Genomic DNA, 20,008 nt, shown 5'->3' with positions numbered 1-20,008 from the left:
AAATTAGTTGCAGTTGCCTTGGTTTGGACTCTGGTGTAAGGGGCTGCAGGATGGCAAAATGAGAGGTTTATTTAGCGTCTGGGAGAAGCTTATAAAAGAGCTTAAGTCCTCATTCCTTCTAACATCTTAACAGCTGTGCAGTTTCTTACAAAATATGTTTTATCGTTTCAAGAAATGCTGTTAACCTCGCAGTTTTAAAACTGAATGAACAAGGCCTCTTGGACAAATTGAAAAACAAATGGTGGTACGACAAAGGAGAATGTGGCAGCGGGGGAGGTGACTCCAAGGTTAGCCTCACTGTCACCAAAAGCGGGTAAACAGTATGTAAAGTAATAGGTGCATCTGCTGGGAGACTTCTGGTTTGTACCTAGTAATATCACCAGAACTGCTAGTCAAGTTACTTCACACACTTAAGTATGCAATTACTGTCAAAGCAAAAATATTTGCAACTGTTAATTGGGGACATACTGACAAGCCTAATTAAAATGTTCACTGAAAATCTCTGGCTTTGAAGAGGCTGTGGAACAGACATTATAGTCCTGTAAACCTTGGTCCTTGGAAAACAGGAAGGGATGCAACTTTTTGAAAGAGCAATTTAGAGAAGAGAGAAAGGAGAAGGGAGAGGGTAAGTCTCTGTCTTATTTTCTCCGCCATTATAAGGCCAGACCTTCTACCAAATATTATCTACAGCAAAAACCTTACTCCACCTAGACCTATCAAAAATACCTACCAGGAAGTTGTGTTCCAACTAAGATGCTCAGCCTCCCATTAAAGTCAAATAACATTTCAGAAACAGTCACATAAACTAAAAATTTTTTGCTATCTTTAAATGAACTAGGCTACAAAAACAAGATCAGCTCAGCTTTGTCTTCACCTCATCCATGTCATATTTCCAGGTCCATAAAATAAGTTTTTTAAAATTTCTAAGCAGTGGCTAAACACAAAAAAGAAAGTTTATAACTAACAGAAAATATTAAAAGTCTCAGGAACCCTTCTTCATTACATACCAGAGCTTATAGACTCAAAGAAAAACAATTCACAGTTGGAAACCTGATCATTTATCTTCGATTGGTATGTAACAATAATGAAAATTTAGAAGTGTACACTCCTGTTTTTGTTTTAAAATCTAGAGAATTGCCTCACATAGCAAATCCTGCTTATCTTCAGGTTCTGGATTGGGCTGTAAATTCCCTACCTAGGCCAGCCAACCCACAGCACAGTGCTCTCTTTAGGGAGTGCAGGTGAAGATATCTGCTGACCTCACTCATCCTCCCTCCCCCCGACATCTAATTAAATCTTTCAAATTCAACTCACCTGTGTTCTCCCATCTACTAACCAGCCCTGCTCCAGGAGGAAGAACAAACATTGCCAAGTGAATTTTCTGCCCACAGTGAAAGAGGAGGAGAAAACAGAATCATTCAATCCTTAATTTCCCCCATCCTAACCATCCATCTCCAGATCCTGAGAAAGAACCTGAGTCTGGAGAGGAAAGGCAGAGAGAGCCTAAAGAGAAGATCTTGTAGGTTCCTCTGGGGCCATGCCCCCCCAAGTGACCCCTTAGGCACCTCCATTCTAGACACCATCCATATGTTTTCTTACGGAATTTAATTCTTTTCATATTTTGGGGCTGCAGGTTTCCTATACTTTTCTGATGGTTTTCATAAAAATGTAAATAAATATATGTATTTATGCAAAGAAAAGTATTCAAGTTTAGACCAGTAACCTAGCATTTCCTCCATACAAAACAGAAATGTAAGAAACTATGCTGTAATAACAACAGGGAAAATGAGAACAAAGATATTCCATTCCATTAGGAAAAATTTGGTTGTAAATTGTTATTTTCATAATAATAAAAGTTTAACACTGCTTTCCAGATTAAATTTTCCATAATAATTAACAATGAAGTCTTATTTTAGTTTACTTTAAAGATTCATAAATGCATTCATACATTAAAGGGAACTTAAGAAAAAAGGAGCACATATTGTAAACATCTTTTTATTTTTACAAAAGTAAAAAAAAAACTCTATTTTAAAACTCAAAAATCATTTTATTTAATTGAGGAACTGGCCATCTCAAATCTTAAACTGGCTGCATCCATCCCACACATTGACTGCAGATTTATAATGGATACTCAGTATCTGTTGCCCAAAAGAAGAAAGGTGAATCTAACCTTGTGGTTTTCAAAAAATGAAACTGCTTATTCTTACAGCAAAAGGTATATTACTTTCACCAAACATGAACTGCAAAATGATATTCTAAAAATGTTATTTCAAATCTTAAGTAATTTCTAAAATGTTATAAAAATTAACATAAAATATTCACCCCAAATGAAATTCTTTTTCCCTCAGGAATTTTAGTTTCATACTAAAATAATTCCAGGTAGATTTTATATTGATATAATGTTTACCACCAAGAGAACAGATTGTTACTATACAATCTAAATGTCAATAAGTGCCTTACTTTGAATTTGATATTTTAAATGGCCTGACCTAACTTAAATTAACAGGAGGAGGCTGCCTCTTTTTCATTGCTTTGTTCTGTACCTCCTAACAACATTGTTTTCAACTTCACAGGTAACCGATTTTCTTTTTAAATTTGCTTCTCCCTTCCAATTTGGTCTGATTGTCTTCAAAAGAGGTAAACTAAGGAGAAAAAGTAATAACTTGAAGAACTCAGCTTGCTCTAAGGCTGAGTGTAAAGGCAGAACAGAAGTGACAAATAAATGCTGCAAATTCATGGCGGTGGGGGGACAGGAAGTACATTCAGAGATCTCAGTTCAAGCATGCTGAAATCCTGTGTTACCTGGTTTTCAAATACTAAATTTTGGTAGACGAAAACTACCTTTCCTGATCACTGTGATTCAGCTGGTGAAGGAAAGGAAACCTGTGTCTCCACCATTTGCAGGATTATAACCAATGGAGGACATCCCCAGCCTTTTATTTAGCAGCAAATTATTAAACTACTGCTTTAATTGGACAGTATGCCAGTGTACTTATGGTGGGGAGGAGAGAAATAGCCATCGCCCTTTCTCTAAAGAAGCATATGATTTAATATAACCAGCTGTTCAGCGTTGGCAGCTTCCCAATCAGACCCTCAGCTATGCCATAATTAGCATCTCTGCTCACCTGAGGGCCATTCGCTTACCACCCCCCAGGCCTAGAAGTTCTGATATAGCAGCCCTCAGCCAAGACGCTTAAAATGAGACATAAAACATTTAACAAAGGTGCAGGATAAAGTGAAATGAAATAAATTAAAATGGAAGGGCATGATCTGGGGGTACAAATTCCTCTTTATTTGAATACGTGTTCCTTCGATAGTGTTAATATTATTGACAGGTGATCTTTAAGGTCATAAGAAATTCATACTCATTCTTGAGAATAAAATAGCAGAAATTTACTAATTAGCAATGAACCAGTTAAAAAATATCAACTGCAATGTCTAAAACATATTTCCCCCTTTGATTAATACAGTTTCATTTGAGCACAAAGCATACCCAGAATTTTATACCAATTTTTAATTAGCTTAATCTTGGTTCTAGTTGTAAATATCTCTAATCCCATTATGCTAATAATAGCTTAAAAATAATTTTCTGTTTATTTTATACTTCATTCTTTATGAATATAAACATATGTACATTCATAGATGTGGATATTTGTATAAAATCATTTTGTAATCATGTTTAGCAAATTATGCATTCTCTAGGAATTATATTTGATCACACAATTCCTGGTTTTTAATTTAGTGCTTTGAAGCATTCCTTTTTTTAAAATTTATTTTGTATTATCAAACCAAAACAACATATAAACATGAACATTCTTAACATACAAATATTCCGTGTATGGTGTACAATCAATGGTTCACAATATCATCACATAGTAGTATATTCATCATCATGATCATTTTTTAGAACATTTGTATCACTCCAGAAAAAGAAATAAATAGAAAAATGAAAAAACTCACATATACCATACCCCTTATCCCTCCCTCTCATTGACCACTAGTATTTCCATCTATTCAATAGATTTTAACCTTTGTTCCCCCTATTTTTTTTCTATATCCCTTACCACCCCCTTTCATTGTTCATTAGTATTTTAATCTACTCAATTTATTTTAACATTTGTTCCCCCTATTTTTTATTTATTTTTAATCCATATTTTTTATTCATCTGTCAATATTGTAGATAAAAGGAGCATCAGGCACAAGGTTTTCACAATCACACAGTCACACTGAGAAAGCTGTAACATTATACATTCATCTGCTTTGAAGCATTCTTGATTTGAAAATATGTTAAACTTACAAGCAGCCTGTTCCCCTTCACCACAGCCATGAAAAGCAGTGCAAGAATAAAGCGTGGAATTATTACACAGAATATGCCTTCATATGGAGGAAAAAATGGGAAAGACAAATATGTGTTTAACAGAAACCAATAAGGGCAGCTGACCCTTGAAGAAGGAATCTCATAGTAATAAATTCCCTGCTCCACAAATTGAATGTTTAGTTTGGTTAATAATATATATCTTCTACGTAAAATGCCAGTCTAAATCGCACCCTCCCTGCCCCCACCCCAGAAAAACCAAGCTACAGAAGCTACTACCGGAAGGTACAAAGAAGCAAGAGTAGAAGGGTAGAAGAACCAAGTACCTTAAGAGGGAAGGAGATAAGCCAGAGGCATTCTTCATCTATTCCACAATTTTGCCTTATGAAAGGAAACTAACTCTCCTCTTTTCATTTTTCTCCTGTTTTTAGCACCAAGTCCTCCTTCTTTCATCCCAGCCCCATTCAAGGAGTACAATATTGGCTGTCTAACTCACCAGCATCTGTTCAAAAGGCCTTGGTGAGCCTGGTGACTAAAACTTTTCTATAATCAGTTAAATGAAAAAGCTTGTTCTGCATTCAAAGTAACTTAAAGTTAGCAATTTTAGAGAGTACCTACTTTGAGTCATATACTCTGGTAAATACTGTTTTACAGAGATGAATGAGACGTGGCTCCAGCTCTCAGGGAGTTCATAGTCCACAGTCAACCTGCAATTACGGTTTTGTAGCAATCCATTGATACACAGGGGATTGGGGGTGGGTGGGGAGGGAAACTGTATAGGTCGTAGAACCTGGGTTAATTTGAGCAAAATTAATCAAGTACCTTAACTAACCAGAATCTTCATCCCACTCCACCCCCTGAACTCAGCTTTTTTGTGTCAAATTTTAATTCAAAAAGCAATTTGAACAAACTACTCTAGAATCATGCAAACACACATATTATCTTTTAAATGGAGCAATGAACGGAAGCCATAGATTAGATTTTATAACATGGATAAATAAATTAAATTGTATTCAGAAACTAGAAAGACAAAAATAAAATCTATTATATATTAGAAACTTTTTCCAGAGCCAGGGTACAAGGAGAAAAATGAATTTTGATTTAACTGTTATCCAGGAAGCACAGTCAAAAATCCCATTTCCTGAGTTTCTATTTATGTTTTTAACAGCGTGAGCTATGAAGTCAGACTGCTACAAATCCTGACTCACTGCTTCCTGGCTGTGCGATTCTAGATGAGTTAATTACGCTCTCCCTGCCTTCTTTTCCTTATCTGTAAAATGTGAATGATAACAGTTAATTAAACATGTAGAAAGCTTATAACAGTGCCTGGTACATAGTAAGTGCTCAGTTTAGCCATCATCGTCATCAGTATTAATGCATTACCTAGTAGGGTCGATAGGTTTGTGGACTAGGTTTATAGAATTAACCCCCTGGGAACTAAATAAATGCACGCTGTGTTTATTTAACTGCACTTAACATTTCCTAGGAGAAATAAGGTAATAGATCAGCAAGACAAATAATTGTGGCAGACTTAAAAATCTCCAAAGGATGATAAATATTTTTGTTAAACACTGCCTTTCAGAAGGAAAACATCATCATGGACTTAGGCTTTAAAATAAGAATTTACATATTTGTCTTATGATCATCTTTGCATAAGGAGGCCCTTTGTCCATAACACCTGAATCCTCCTCCTCTTTCATTTAGGACTGGGTGCCAATGGTTAAGGATTCGATTTAATGGTGGGTACTGTAGGCATACTTTTAAAGCATAAAGTAAAATTCCCCTAACTGATTGTGATGCATGCAAGAAATGAAATCAGTCCTATCCAGCCTCTATGTCTGTCCACCTGCAGCCACTTCTGTTAATTTTGAAAGGAGAAAGAGCTCCTGGATTTTGAAGGACTCGATTTACTTTGGAAAACTGTCAATGTCAGAGAAACCCAGCCAGGCCAATAGTTTTGGATTCACAGTAACTGCATACATTTTATTTAAAAATCCTCCCTAGCAGTATGTGCCTGTTACCTAAAGCGATGGAGCAGGCCCCAGTTTTATGTCTGTTTCTAAACCTGGGCCTACAGTACAAGACATAGCACCTACTGTGGCCTCTGCTCTGTCACTTTGCCATGCGATTCTAATGTAGTTTTACTTGAATAACATAAAATAACATATATAATGTTATTTATGTTATTTTCCACGTGAAGAACTCCTGTAAACCTTGCCGTTTTGAAACTCAGTGAGGCAGGCGTCTTAGACAAGCTGAAAAACAAATGGTGGTACGATAAAGGTGAATGTGGACCCAAGGACTCTGGAAGCAAGGTCAGTCGCTGCAGTTCGGGCCTCCTCTTGTGTTCACAAAGCAGTAAACGGGAGCAATTGTCCAAAGTATATGGAAACAGTAAAAACTGAAATTTCCCTATACATTCAACCACTGCCTAAATTAAAAGCTAATGTCATAAATTCCAGCTACCGGGACTGTCTTTTCATGAAATTGCAACCTGCTCCCCCCAATAGTAATGCTTTTAAATAAACTTAACTGCAAAAACAAAAACAACAAAAAACAACAAAACTAAAATTCCTTATAGTATTCTCAAATTTACGTACCACTAATGAAAGTACTGTGCTTTTTTGGTTGGATTTTGTTTGTTTGGGGGCAGAGATCATGAAATCTGTTATTTCAAAATGTATTCAGAAAACAGGAAATGGTATAAATAGATCGGTAGCCATTCAGAAAAATAAAGATTTTAAATATTAAATAAGTGTTCATGCAGAAGTTCAGTCTTTTGTCTCCATATTTCCAAATTAAAGAGCCCTATTATATTTCTGTGTTGGCAGATAAACGGTAAAAGTTTCTCCCGATCAAACTTATTTAACACGTCAGTGTATATTGATTTATATAATATATAAATTATATATTTAAATAATTATATATATAAAATATATAATATCCTCAAGTTCTAAAATTTCTGATCGATGAATTCTTTTCAGATCAATTCAGGAACCTATAGGCCTGATTCAGTTGAGTATAAAAAAAGTGTTAAAATCAGTTATGTTTTTATTCTAAAGAAATATATATATATAAAACAAGAATTATCAGTGAATCTAAATGTTTACATAAATTAATAGAACATAATAACAATGCCTGAAAATTTATCTTAATTTATCTGTAGTTTTCAAGAAAGAAAAAATAATTATTGATTACTTAAGACCAGCACATGACTTTTAAATAGAAGTCACAATCAGTTAAAGAACGAGACATGTTAATCGACCTTTTTCAGGGTTCATCCCTATATTTTAATCATTTCTGCATTCCACTGAATCACTCATTCCAGAATGAAATGAAATGAACGTGGCTCAGATAATGAAATACTTAATGTAGGAGAAGCACAAATACTTACTGAGTTGTTGCTGTTGTTGTTTTTAAAAACAGTGCCCTAAGTTTTTTGGCCCAAACAGTGATGTCATAGCTAAGTGAACAGAATATATAGTGTCTTTTTAAATTAAACACTCCGATAAAATGATTTAAGTGTCTGAACCCCCTCTTGCATAAAACAGATGGCTGAGAAGTTGATGGTCATAGGGCATCCTTCAGGTATTTCACACAAAATACTCTTTTTGAAGAATGTAATATAATAAACCTGTTTACAATTTGTAAAAAAAAAGTTCTAGACTCTTGCTACAATTTTAATATCTCCCAATCATATGTTTGGCTATTTCTGAACTTATTATAATATAAAATATGTACTAAAGTTCTGAAAAAAAGAAAATATCTAAATATCAATTGTCTCAGCATTTTTTAAATGGAAATGAAATTGCATTTTTAAATCAATAAAAACAGTTATAATTTTGGCCATACATAAGCACTTCCTCAATTGACCATGGTAATTTGTGTATTTTTTTAAAGTTATCTTCTAAAAAGATTTCTAAAGGTGATGTATAATTATTTCTAAATAGCATGTGTGTGATGTATATATAATTATTTCTAAATAGCATATAACCTATGATATGTAAAAGTGACATTTTTTTCATGAAATTTCCCATACTGATGGAACTGAAAAAAGCAAATAATGTGCACCCCTCACGCAGTATGTGCATGTCTTATAAAGTATGAGGAAGAAACTGTGAAACTACTAACTTAAAGTTTCCAAGTTCCTTAAGTAAGAAATGTGAAGTTAGATTCGTTCAAAAGAAATTCCAAAAACTAAACAGAGTATTTTAATGGGAGAAATGCCAAATGAGGTCCCCATCCCCTGTAAATGGATTTTAAACATTTTAAACTTAACATTAATAAGCCCTCTCCTACCGTCCTATATGAATATTTAAATATTTATATACGGCCAAGAATAGTGCCTTTCACTGCCTAGTTAACAGTGATAAAATGTTACAGATGTTATTGAATGTGATCACGTATTATTTATGGGCACTTCTCCCAAGATATATAAGCTTTATGTTTAAATCCGTAAACCAACAACGGTGACTTAAACCTGTACATAAAAAAAAAAAAAATTAAATTATGCATTTACTCGAATTGGCTGTTTGGATTTCATGTGTGCTTTTACCTTTTGGATGTGACGTTTCCACAGTTAACAAAAGTGTCTTTATCCCCCCGCAGGACAAGACGAGTGCCTTGAGCCTGAGCAACGTAGCAGGCGTCTTCTACATTCTGGTTGGCGGCCTGGGCTTGGCAATGCTGGTGGCTTTGATAGAGTTCTGTTACAAGTCCAGGGCAGAGGCGAAGAGAATGAAGGTGGCAAAGAGTGCACAGACTTTTAACCCAACTTCCTCGCAGAATACCCAGAATTTAGCAACCTATAGAGAAGGTTACAACGTATATGGAACCGAAAGTATTAAAATTTAGGGGTAGGACTTAGGGCCTACTACAGTGAGTGGGTGATGCATCCTGTAAACGCAGTGTGTTGTGACCTGTCTGTCCAGTGGTGATACTGCTTGCTTCTAGTTAGAGCTTTATATTTTGAAAACTTCAGTGCAAAGTGGTTCGGTTTTCTTTGGCTGCAGACGTACTTGTTCGGAACTCTGTGTTGCCTCTAGATATCTGCATTGCAAGGGCTAGAATTACAAAAACAAATATCCAGAATTATTGTATGAAATTATTTAAACTAATATTCTGAAATGGGGGAGATATTGGAAATTAAACTTGGATTTCCTTACACATAGGCTAGGCTAATCTTCTCAGCAACAATCCAATTTTAAGATAAATGCTAACAAAATAAGCTCAAAACCTGTTTGAAATCAAAGCCTAGACATTTTGCCTATTTTTTGATAAATGTCATATTGTTTTCTGAGGTACAATATGTATAAAAATTTCAAGGAAGTGTCAGGCACATAGTAAGTGCTCAATGAATTTTAACTTCTGCTACAATTTGTTTTACATTAGCCATTATTCTGTATTTTTAAAGAGTGAAACCCTGCTGTTTATTTAGCAGACAGTAGTCCTTCAGCCAGACATTAGGCAGGAGTGGTCGTCAGCATATTGACTATACTTCACATTTATTAAATGAAACACCACTCTAATGTTCAAAGTATCACTATGGTGAATAAGCATTTTAGGCAATACATTCTCCATTCAAAGATGTTACCCATAAATGTAAGAGGGATGCAGCAGAAGATGAAAATTGCAGTGACTTGTTAGGGGCTTTTTTTCCCATTTCAATTGCTTTTAAGCAAGGCAGGTTCAGCCCTACTTACTCACATCCTCTTATCATGTCACAATAAAACAGTGTAAACATTCCATAAAAACACAGGAGCTGGATCATTTTTTAAGAATCTAACTGTCCACTGCTCTTTCTCTGTAATGATAGAAAGTGCTTTTAAAATAAGATATGAAAGCATTTGTTATTGTCCTTCCTGACATCAGGTTTCTAAAACCCATTTTCTAAAATTATATATAATAGCTAACTGAATAGGCTGCTCATTCTGATTACAGATATAAATGAGCCTTTGAACCTACAAGAGACATTCAGTGCTAGATCAAACCCCAAAGTCAGAAACACAATATAAATATTAATAAGAATAATATATGCATCTGAGGTTATGCTAGAAAGACATGCATTGGCCTTTGATATTTCTTTACATAAAATTTATAGAAATGCCTGTTAGTTTAAAATTTTAAAAAAGCCATCTCTTTTTACCAAAATCAAATTGCTTTTATCCATAGTCTAGAAATCAATATCTGAGTGCAACTGCACATAGATAATAGCAGATAGATACTTGCCAATTTTGTAAAGAAGAATTAAGAACTAAACCCTCAATTCATTCAGATAAAAATGCTTTGGTAATACCCTCTAAAAGCAAAACAACAAGCTAGGGCAATGTCAAAGTGTCTTCTCAATTATGGGTATTGTTTCATCTTAATACAGAGTCAAAGAGAGATTTTCCCAAGAGAATTCCACCCTCCCCCCAAAAATACCAACTTCAGAGCCAATTCTGATATCATTTTGAGATGAGTTTTATAAACTGTCTCAAAAAAGGGGTACTAAAAGTTTATTAAAATTGACTTTTCTTTGGCATAGCAAAGCATCCAAACCATCAATGAAGTGGGCAGGGAAGCAAGGCAAAGCAAAGGAATATTCGGGTTTTGGAAAGAAATACATTGGGATACCAGTTCATTACAAAGTTCTGGGAAGTTGTTAAAAAGAGATACACATTCCCAGGTTATGTGCATATCATTAAGATTAATAATTTAGAGGGGGCAGTAGTCAGAATCTGACATTTCAGTTCAACACATGCAACTAGAAGCAACTTAACTGCCTTTAGAGCTATGGTCAACATTTAAGACAATACATTTCAAATAAAAAAAATTCATATCCATTTTTAGAAGGCTTCATGGCATTCAGAGTAAATGAAATGATCTGCATCTGTGGAGAAGAACTGAACATTAGCAATTTTTACCACACACTCACATTCAATGGATGTTTTCTTTCAAAAATCCTGTTGATCATATTAGGTAAATGACTGATAATTTAGGTGTTTTGCCCAGAATCTAAAAATCACAACCTGAGACTTCCAACGCATGACAGACTGTGGACTCAAAAGTGATCACCCCTAGAAGGAACACATATAATTAAAGTCACAGCCCTTAGCCATAAGAATTCAACAAACCCAAACCATATGTAAATTTATTAGAAAGTTTCCTAGTTTAATCAGCCTCAATAGGTTCACAGAAAGATGAATAAAAAAGGCATTTTATGGAAGAATCAAGAGATGAAGGACAGAGAATAAGAATGTTAAAAACAGATTTAAAGAGAAAATAGGGAGTACCAAAGATTTATCACATTCCATTGTACTCATCTGTAAGGAAGGAAATGTTATTTGAAAGGCCATGGAATTTTTTGCATTTAGGAAGTTTTCCTTTCCTCACAATAGATTCCAAGAAAACAGAAAGCACAAATATAGGCTTTTATGACAAAAGCCTTCCGAAAAAATTCTCTCAAAAATTCACAATGCTTTTATTAATTGTATTTTAGTATTTCCTCTTCAAAAACAATTTTAAGCTAAATTACTAGATTTTTAAACAATAATCTCTATTTTACTTACTATAAACGTTGAAATGGAATCTGAAGCAGGACATTCTTTCTGACATTGATCTTGATTTGGCTTTAATTTGATGACCATGGATTCTCTGGAACCGCCTGACTTAAGTCTGCGTCCGCCGAGTCGTCTTGGTTCTCTGAAGCTTCCCAAAGCACCTTGTTGAAAATGGCTAATATACTGGCTTGGATTAGACTCATGGATACTCATTTTTCAAGTTTTCTTCTCAGCATATGACTGACAAATCCAACGAATCTACTCTAAATGGCCCAGAGATTGTTTTCCCTAGAAGCTCAGGGGAAATGCCAACACTATAAATGGTAGTTCCAAGCAGATGGGTCCATTAAAAGGTTCTGACCCAAAAACACGTCCATCAATAGTACATAACACTGAAAATCAGGATTATATTAGAAAGTTATCCAGCGGCTTTGATACCAAGTCCTGACCTTTGTTTCTTACATAGAACATTTTATTGCTAGATTTTCTTGATAACAAATTATACTGCTTTGCCAATGATTCTTTTTATATACACACTCAAAAATATATGCATTCTAATATTAAGCACAATATGTTCATCTCTAGTAACAGACCCTCCCAAAAGTCTTACTTTAAAGAAATACTCTTGCAGCCATGCCCACTGTTTCATGGTGAGATTCTGCCATATGAGTAAGGTCTTTGATTAAGGGATCTTTTCAAATGTTGGTTGAATTTAATCAAATTGAATTGTTGCATTTCTAAATCACGTATTGGTATATTGAAGTTTTGTATCTGTTCAATTTATATTCATTTAAAAAATTTTAAAGATAAACTTTACATGCAGTAAAATTCACCCTTTTATGTGTACAGCTCTGCAAGTTCTGACAAATGCTTCATTTAGAATTTTATCCCATCAGTTTCACTTAAAAGGAAGAAAAAGGTAACTTTCCATATACAGACATTCATCCATTCAACAAATATTTACTGAGTGCCTGTTATGTGCCCAAAAAATGGCAGAAGAACCTTGATTTCAAGGGACTAGGAGAAGATAACCAAATAGGAATATCGTTTTCTCCCAAAATTCTCATTATATTTGCTATTATTACTAAATATAAAAGCAATTAAGATTTCTATAGAGACTGTATCCTAACTTCTGATAATGAAGATGTGTTAATTTTTGAAACCATTCAGTAAGGCATGAGATTGACTTTTGTTTTTATCACCAATATATTATTAACTAGCAATCTGACTCAAAGTTTCTGAAGTTATCAGGGTATCTGATCTCTACACCTTTTCATTTTAACATTATTTGATTTGATGGTTAATTTAATCATATAATTTATAATTATTCTAATAGTTAAGTTTAAGGACAGAAAAAATACAAGAATGAAATTTCCTAAGGAATAGGATACACTTATATTGATAACAGAAAATTGAGATATTGTAGAGTTATCACTGAGCCATAAAAAACTTAGGAAATATTACATTTGCCTTATTTTCCTATTGAGTTAACATTAGAATTCAGCTACTAGGAAGAATTAAAGGCAATGAGTGAATAGTAATTAGATTTACATAATATCACTGCGTGTTTCTCCTCTCTGTAATATTATTATCTACTACCTAATATGACAGAAAATGGAATTTAAATGAGGATTTTAAACACCCAAACACCATAATTTCAATCTAGGAAGTTCCCCAGTGATGACCTTTCAGGAGGCACTGACAGATGTCCCTTTTCAGTGCATTCTCCTTTAAACACATTTCTTAAAATATGAGCCATAGCTTCCATAGTAGGCACAGAGTGAATTATATGTAACTAATTGTACTGTTTTGGTCATGTCTATAACTAACTGTTGTGAATGAATGAAAGTGTCTGTGCATAGGTCTGTGTTATGAAAATAGAAAGATCTGCCATGAATAGTCAATATAGTTTTAGACAATTCATCACATTTTTAAGAGTATAATCCTTGCTTTATATAAAGACATTTTTTTAATAAGAAAAGAATATTTAAAGAGGGGTGCACAGGTGCTTCAGTGGTAGAATGCTTGCCTGTCATACAGGGTTCAATTTCTGGCCAATGCACGCCTCCCCCCCCAAAAAAAAATTAAGGAATATTGCTCAAACATAAAGGAGCACTTAACCTGGACCAGAAGTACTAGGGTATACAGTCTGTCAGGTTAATAGATGTGACCTGGCCCAGATTTGCTCAACAAAACCTAGCTTTATGTTTTCTTTAAGACCTAGTTATCAAACAGGTAGGACCACAAATTCCAGACTGATTAATTCTTCGGTGCATCTGAGCTTTTCTTTCCCTTTATAAGCAATTTTTATATGACCAAAAGTATACGGAAAAAAAATGCAGATGTCTAAATATTGATATTTTGGTGTTCGTTGTGTCATATTTTGTTGAAGAAACAGAAATATTGTAACACTCCACATTCTTTCTGTTTCCTTTCCATGCAACCCAGCTGACCTTTTCTGAAGCCATAAGAAACAAAGCCAGATTATCCATCACTGGGAGCGTGGGAGAAAATGGCCGTGTCTTGACGCCGGACTGCCCAAAGGCTGTGCATGCTGGAACTGCAATCAGACAAAGTTCAGGACTGGCTGTCATTGCATCGGACCTACCATAAAAACCAAAAAAATAATTGAGTGCCTTAATAAAACTGTGTTGGTGACTGATGGAAACGCACCCCTGAGGGACCCGCCAAGCGAGCGTCTTTGGTAAACCAGTCCTTGGGCTGAGAGAGGGAAGTACGTCCTAATGTGCCAGATTTCAGCGTCAGCAACGTGTGCATGAGCTCAGCTCGGAAACCCAAACTCAGATTTTATATCAGGAAAACTCACACGTTAGGTTTTTTTGGGGAGCGGGTGGGGGGAGCTGGGGTGGGTGTATTAACAGCAACAAATTTCACTGGAGTGGACTTAAAAACTAATCAGACTTCTGAGTCAGCGCATTGAACTGTGAAGTTCTTGCTTAGAAAGGCCACTGTCTTCACCGCAAGGGATAAAATAGTTCTAGAAGTCAACCTGCTAACCTATGTCTCCAGAACACGCATATAGTCAATGGAAGAGTATCCAGCTGAGAAAACAAACACTAAACTGTGAACAGAAAATAATAAACAAACATGTAAATCCTGTGAAAAAAAATTTAAAGAAAGTATTTATACTTACTTTGGAGAAAAATACTGAAACATGCTTGCTTTTTAACTGACGTCCATTCAATAGAGGACAACACGATTCTTTTTTCTAACCATCTTAGGGAACAATACATTGCAATAATTGATATAAATGCCATCACTGTAATAAACTTTAGAGACTTTTTTTTATAAGAGTTGTTGGTCATCTTGTTTGCTATAACCTTCACTCTGTTACATGAGTTGGTGTCCACAGATTGCATTTGTCTCACTACCAGGAACAAAAACAAAAAAAGAAGAAAATGTTGACGTAAAATCATCAGTCTGCATTGTAGATTCAAAAAAAAGACTACGGGTCACTCATGTTATCAGTATTATTTATAATCTTGTTCCGTGTACAAAATTGTGGTTTTTGTACCCACCAAAAAGAATAAAACGAGACGTTCTTACAATATCTACAGAGCTTAAAGTTGTTTTCTTACCATTATAATAGTGATTTAAGAAATTATAAGACTCTAGGAAGGATTGTTGAGGTCAAGTGATGGGTCATATTGGAAAATGTAGCTAGTCTTTATTATTTTTGCATACTAAGTTATCCATCTTTTACAAAATCTTTGGCTTATTAGCAGGTTAAATTGTCAAAGATGGAATCTCTGAGTCCAGAAACAAATCATTGTCATTATAGCAACATACCCTGTTACTGTGTATTGAAATTTTACTTGATTGTATTTTCCTGCATAAAATTATGTCTCTTGGGCTTCTCCCCCCATCTTCATTGTTCTATTTAAATCCTGTGACAGCACTAATAATTTAGACAACAAATGAAGAAACTAGTCCTTGTTCTCAAATGGAAAATGTAAAGGAAATTATACCCATGTTTATTTATTTTAAATACTTTATATTGTGTATGGATTAAATTAACAGTTCAAAAGAAGGTTTGGTTCCTTTGACATAATAAATAAGCATCATAATAGTGATAAAAATCACAGTATTTAGGGATCTTGGTGGAAAGCACAAGTTAGATGATTTTGGAAATCTGGCCTTGAAAGATAAGTTGCATTTCAATAATTGAAGGTGCTAAGAGTCTTCTGGGTGCTTGTCAGGGGCTTGTTAAATGAATGCATTCAACTGCACGGGCTACTGAGAGCCTGGTGTGATACACAGGGGAGAGGTATTTGGAAAAAGGGAAGGATTGATCACCTTGCCACAACTCTTGAGATCCACCCCCTCCCTCCAGTCTCTGTGCCACAGTAAGAGTAATCTGAAAAAAAGTGCAAATCTGAAGAGTCACACATACACACACACACACACACACACATACACACACACATTGTTCCCTCAGGAGAAATCCCAAGCTCTTTGGCAGAGCACAGGAGTCCCTTTATGGCCTGGCCCTTGCTTACCTCTTACCCCTTCCCAAATTCTCCAGCCCACAAATGAACCTCAACCGCAGCACATGGGACACTGCATACACTATTTCCTCAGTCTGTAACATTCTTCTCTGCCTCCTTTTTACCTAACTTGTAGTATCCTTCAGTATCTAAATCGAATTTTACTTGCTAAGGGAAGATTCCCATGACCACCCACCACACCCTCCCTATGAAACTGAGCTAGGTGCCCCTCTTAATGTTTTTCCCCATCATGGCACTTACCATACTGCATTGTAATTGCCTGTGTACTTGTCTGTATAACTCCTAGACTGTAAGCTCCTTGAGGGCAGGGACTGTGTCTATTCTGTTCACAGTTGTATCCCCAGCACCCAGCACAGTGCCTGGCATATTGTAGGTGCTTAATAAATATTTGTTGAATGAATGAATGGAATGGAATTAATTTAATTAAGTGGAAGCACTAAGACATTTTCCTTCTTACCAGTCCGTAGAAAATGTGTTAAGTATATGGTGTGTCAAATCAGGTTGTATGATTCACGGCATCCACTTCACTGGAAAGGGTGGTTAAAGAGAAACATAAAGGTGAACAGATGAATTTTCTGGTTAGATGAAAAGGTGTTCCATGCAACTGTAACTAACTATGATATAAATTTTTTTAGTTACAGCAATTGTCATTAGTTAGCTAAATAACCCAGAACAAGTTTTTTGTTGTTGCTGTTTTTAACCATACTTCCAAAGTTATCTTTCATTTAAACATTAGAATGGATTAGTGATGTGCCGTTTGGGAGTTATATTTCTTATAGTAAAGAATAATTTTGCTATACCAACATTATTAATGTGACACCAGTAAAAGAGGATACCTCTTTGGATTCCAGTCTGAAGAAACACTATAAAACAAGGAAATGTGATTTGAAAACATTTAATTCTCTCCTGTGGTTGCACGAAATGAAGAATTACAGTTACCAAACAAGCAAGTTCACCATCTAGTGCAGAATTCCCTGAACTTATCAAGCAAAGCCAACTCTGAGACCCCGCCAGCTAGTTAAAATATATGCAATGACCACATTTGAAAGACAAAAAATAAACCTCAGGAGAACCACTTTGCTACATGCAATTTAATAACCACTAATTGAAAATGCCAGTCCCACTCTTACTGCACCTGCTCAGGCTGCTGCCCCTTTGTTAGCTCTATGCTCTCTGCTCTTCCAATGCAGACTATCAACTGCAATTGAACATATTCAGTGTTCAATATATATTGAGTCATAAAAAACAACTTTCTATATTAAACCCATATCAGCAAAAAACGTTCAGATAATTTTTCTAAATTTGCAGTACTAATGATATGGTAACAGAAATGACAACAGAATGAAAAGTGACAGATAGTAGAGTTCATGAAAAGATAAATTGAAATTGTGCAAAGAAGAAAATATAAAAATTTTTTTTTGTGGGTCTTAAAATTTTTTTTTAATTAATTAAAAAAATTAACTAACACAACATTTAGAAATCATTCCATTCTACATATACAGTCATTGATTCTTAATATCATCACATAGATGCATATTCATCATTTCTTAGTACATTTGCATCGATTTAGAAAAAGAAATAGAAAGACAACAGAATGAAAAGTGACAGATAGTAGAGTTCATGAAAAGATAAATTGAAATTGTGCAAAGAAGAAAATATAAAAAATTTTAAAAATCAAAAAATTGAAATTGTGCAAATTCATCTGCCTTATACTTATTAATATGATTTTGCATAAAAAGTGTGCCTTTTCATGCACATTCACAAAAGGATTTTAATTTCAGTAGATGAGAATATTTGGCATTTGTAAAACCAAATGCAAATATGATAGGTGCTATATTTATGTATTTTCTAAACAACTAGTACCAGTAATCTTTTTCAAAAGAGAAAATATTTTAATAAAAGATGAAGAACAAGCAATAAGATTTGGTAACAGAAGGCTAAATTGCTTCCCTTGAAATAAGAAAAACCTACTAGTTTGTCTTGCTTTGATTTTATTTTCTTTGTGTGAGTAAGTGGGCAGAGCAGTGAGGAAAAATAAAAGCTATTGGAGAAGAAGCCAATAAGAAAGTTGAATATTGGGTGAAAGGCCAAAAAGATTTCTTTGGGTGGCCAAAAGGACTTAGAAGATCAGGAATGTTTGACATGTCATTTTTACATTGTTGGGTGTGTAATGTTTATTATATTTCCCTTCCCACAACCTAGACACCTCCGGTTTTTTTCCTACATGTCACAGACTGGAATTTGTGGCCGTGTTAAAGAACGCAATCAAGGAGAAAATTCTCAGCCCCATGTTTTGGATGGTGCCAGGCCAGAAATAACCCTGATGATACTTCTCCTTCCCACGGAAACGTGCAGAAATCAGGTTCAGCTTTATTCTTCCAAATGACAAAACACAAAGATAAACTCCATTTTTTCTGGCTCTGAAGAAGCTGGGAGGTCGAGCGGACTTCCAGAGTACATGAACCCGTTTTGTAATCACTTGTGCTGACTGGACAGTATCACAAACAGCAAAATAAGTATAAAAATTATAAAATAATAAGATTAAGAAATAGGATTCTATCAAATTATAATGCCATGTTCATTGTTTGAATGAAGGAGTTATTTTGGAATTTTGTAATCTATAATCCCAAGTATGAGAGACTGATTAACTAGCAGGTTATTATTATTTTCTCCTCAAAGATTATACTTTTGACCAACATTTCTAAAGTTCCTGAACATTTCATGCTAGCTTAATACTGGGTATATAGAAAGTTATTTGTGAAGTTGGGGTTCAGACCTATGCTAATTGACAATCAATGTTTCAATATATGATTGAATGGGGTGACTAAATTAAGAAATTAATGAATGAAGACCCTCTAAAGAAAGTTGTGATTCACCAAGGACTTTGGCATGTGACTTACATTCAATGCATCAACATCTTAATTCTTTCTACCTCCTAAATATCTCCTTACTCTGTCCAATGACTTTTATCCATACTATTGCTGACTTAGCGAAGGACTCGTCATTTCTCACTGTTGTTACTTCAAGTGTCTCCTAACAGTTCTCTTCACTTCTTATCTCACTTGCATCCCTACATGGCTGCCAGAGTGCAAATATGACCCTGACACCTTCCTGATTAAAATGACTCAATGTCCATTTTAGACTTGCCAACACCTCCTGAATCTTCTTTCACCTGCCTTTCAGTCCAATAATACCCAAATACTCAACAGATCCAGTTCTCAAGATGCTTCATGTTCTTTCTCTTCAAAGTTTTGCTAATTTTTCCTTCTAGCTGGAGTGCCCGTTTCAGGCAGAGTTCTTACAATACAATCAACAGAACCTACTCTAACTCTGTTAGGAAAAAAAATTTATTTTTGAATAACGGATATTATTTTACTATATTATTTTCTAGAATCTTTAGGAAAGCCAGAGAATCAGGCTTGAAGGCAAAACAGCCAAAAAGAATACCTGAATCACAATGTCCAAATTATGTCACTGATCTATCCATAAGCCAAATCCAACTACCAAAGGATAAGGACACCAAATAAGAGACACCACAACTTGGACTTCTGCCCTGTCTGAATAAAAGTGTTTAAACCATTTTACAACCATTCAAAAATTTATAACAGCTAAAATCATATTTA

At 34.9% G+C, this 20,008-nt stretch overlaps 2 protein-coding genes across 6 annotated transcripts in view; one reads left to right on the top strand and one right to left on the bottom strand.

Moving 5' to 3' along the window:
• The window catches only part of GRIA4 (glutamate ionotropic receptor AMPA type subunit 4), a 393,417-nt gene extending 377,577 nt beyond the window's left edge, over positions 1–15,840 (top strand). The window contains exons 15-17 of one of the 2 annotated variants that reach the window (XM_077113093.1): positions 6,516–6,630; positions 8,924–9,058; positions 14,305–15,840. In XM_077113093.1, the coding sequence (XP_076969208.1) occupies positions 6,516–6,630; positions 8,924–9,058; positions 14,305–14,469 (415 nt within the window). In that variant the 3' untranslated portion in view covers positions 14,470–15,840. Of the gene's footprint in view, positions 1–172; positions 288–6,515; positions 6,631–8,923; positions 9,059–14,304 lie in introns of both variants that reach the window. The other variant, XM_077113096.1, reaches the window with a different exon arrangement.
• Positions 8,818–20,008, bottom strand: part of MSANTD4 (Myb/SANT DNA binding domain containing 4 with coiled-coils) — a 31,443-nt gene continuing 20,252 nt past the window's right edge. For all 4 annotated transcript variants that reach the window (XM_077113099.1, XM_077113098.1, XM_077113101.1 and 1 more), the window contains 5 exons: positions 16,843–16,912; positions 15,011–15,244; positions 14,310–14,460; positions 11,866–12,248; positions 8,818–9,378 (listed from right to left, as the gene is read on the bottom strand). The gene's annotated coding sequence lies outside the window, so the exon portion shown is untranslated. The remainder of the gene's footprint in view (positions 9,379–11,865; positions 12,249–14,309; positions 14,461–15,010; positions 15,245–16,842; positions 16,913–20,008) is intronic.

This window comes from Tamandua tetradactyla, chromosome 8, assembly GCF_023851605.1.
Source record: "Tamandua tetradactyla isolate mTamTet1 chromosome 8, mTamTet1.pri, whole genome shotgun sequence".
Taxonomy (NCBI): Eukaryota; Metazoa; Chordata; class Mammalia; order Pilosa; family Myrmecophagidae; genus Tamandua; species Tamandua tetradactyla.
The sequence above is the reverse complement of the archived record's forward strand: the minus strand, read 5'-3'. Positions and strand labels throughout refer to the sequence as shown.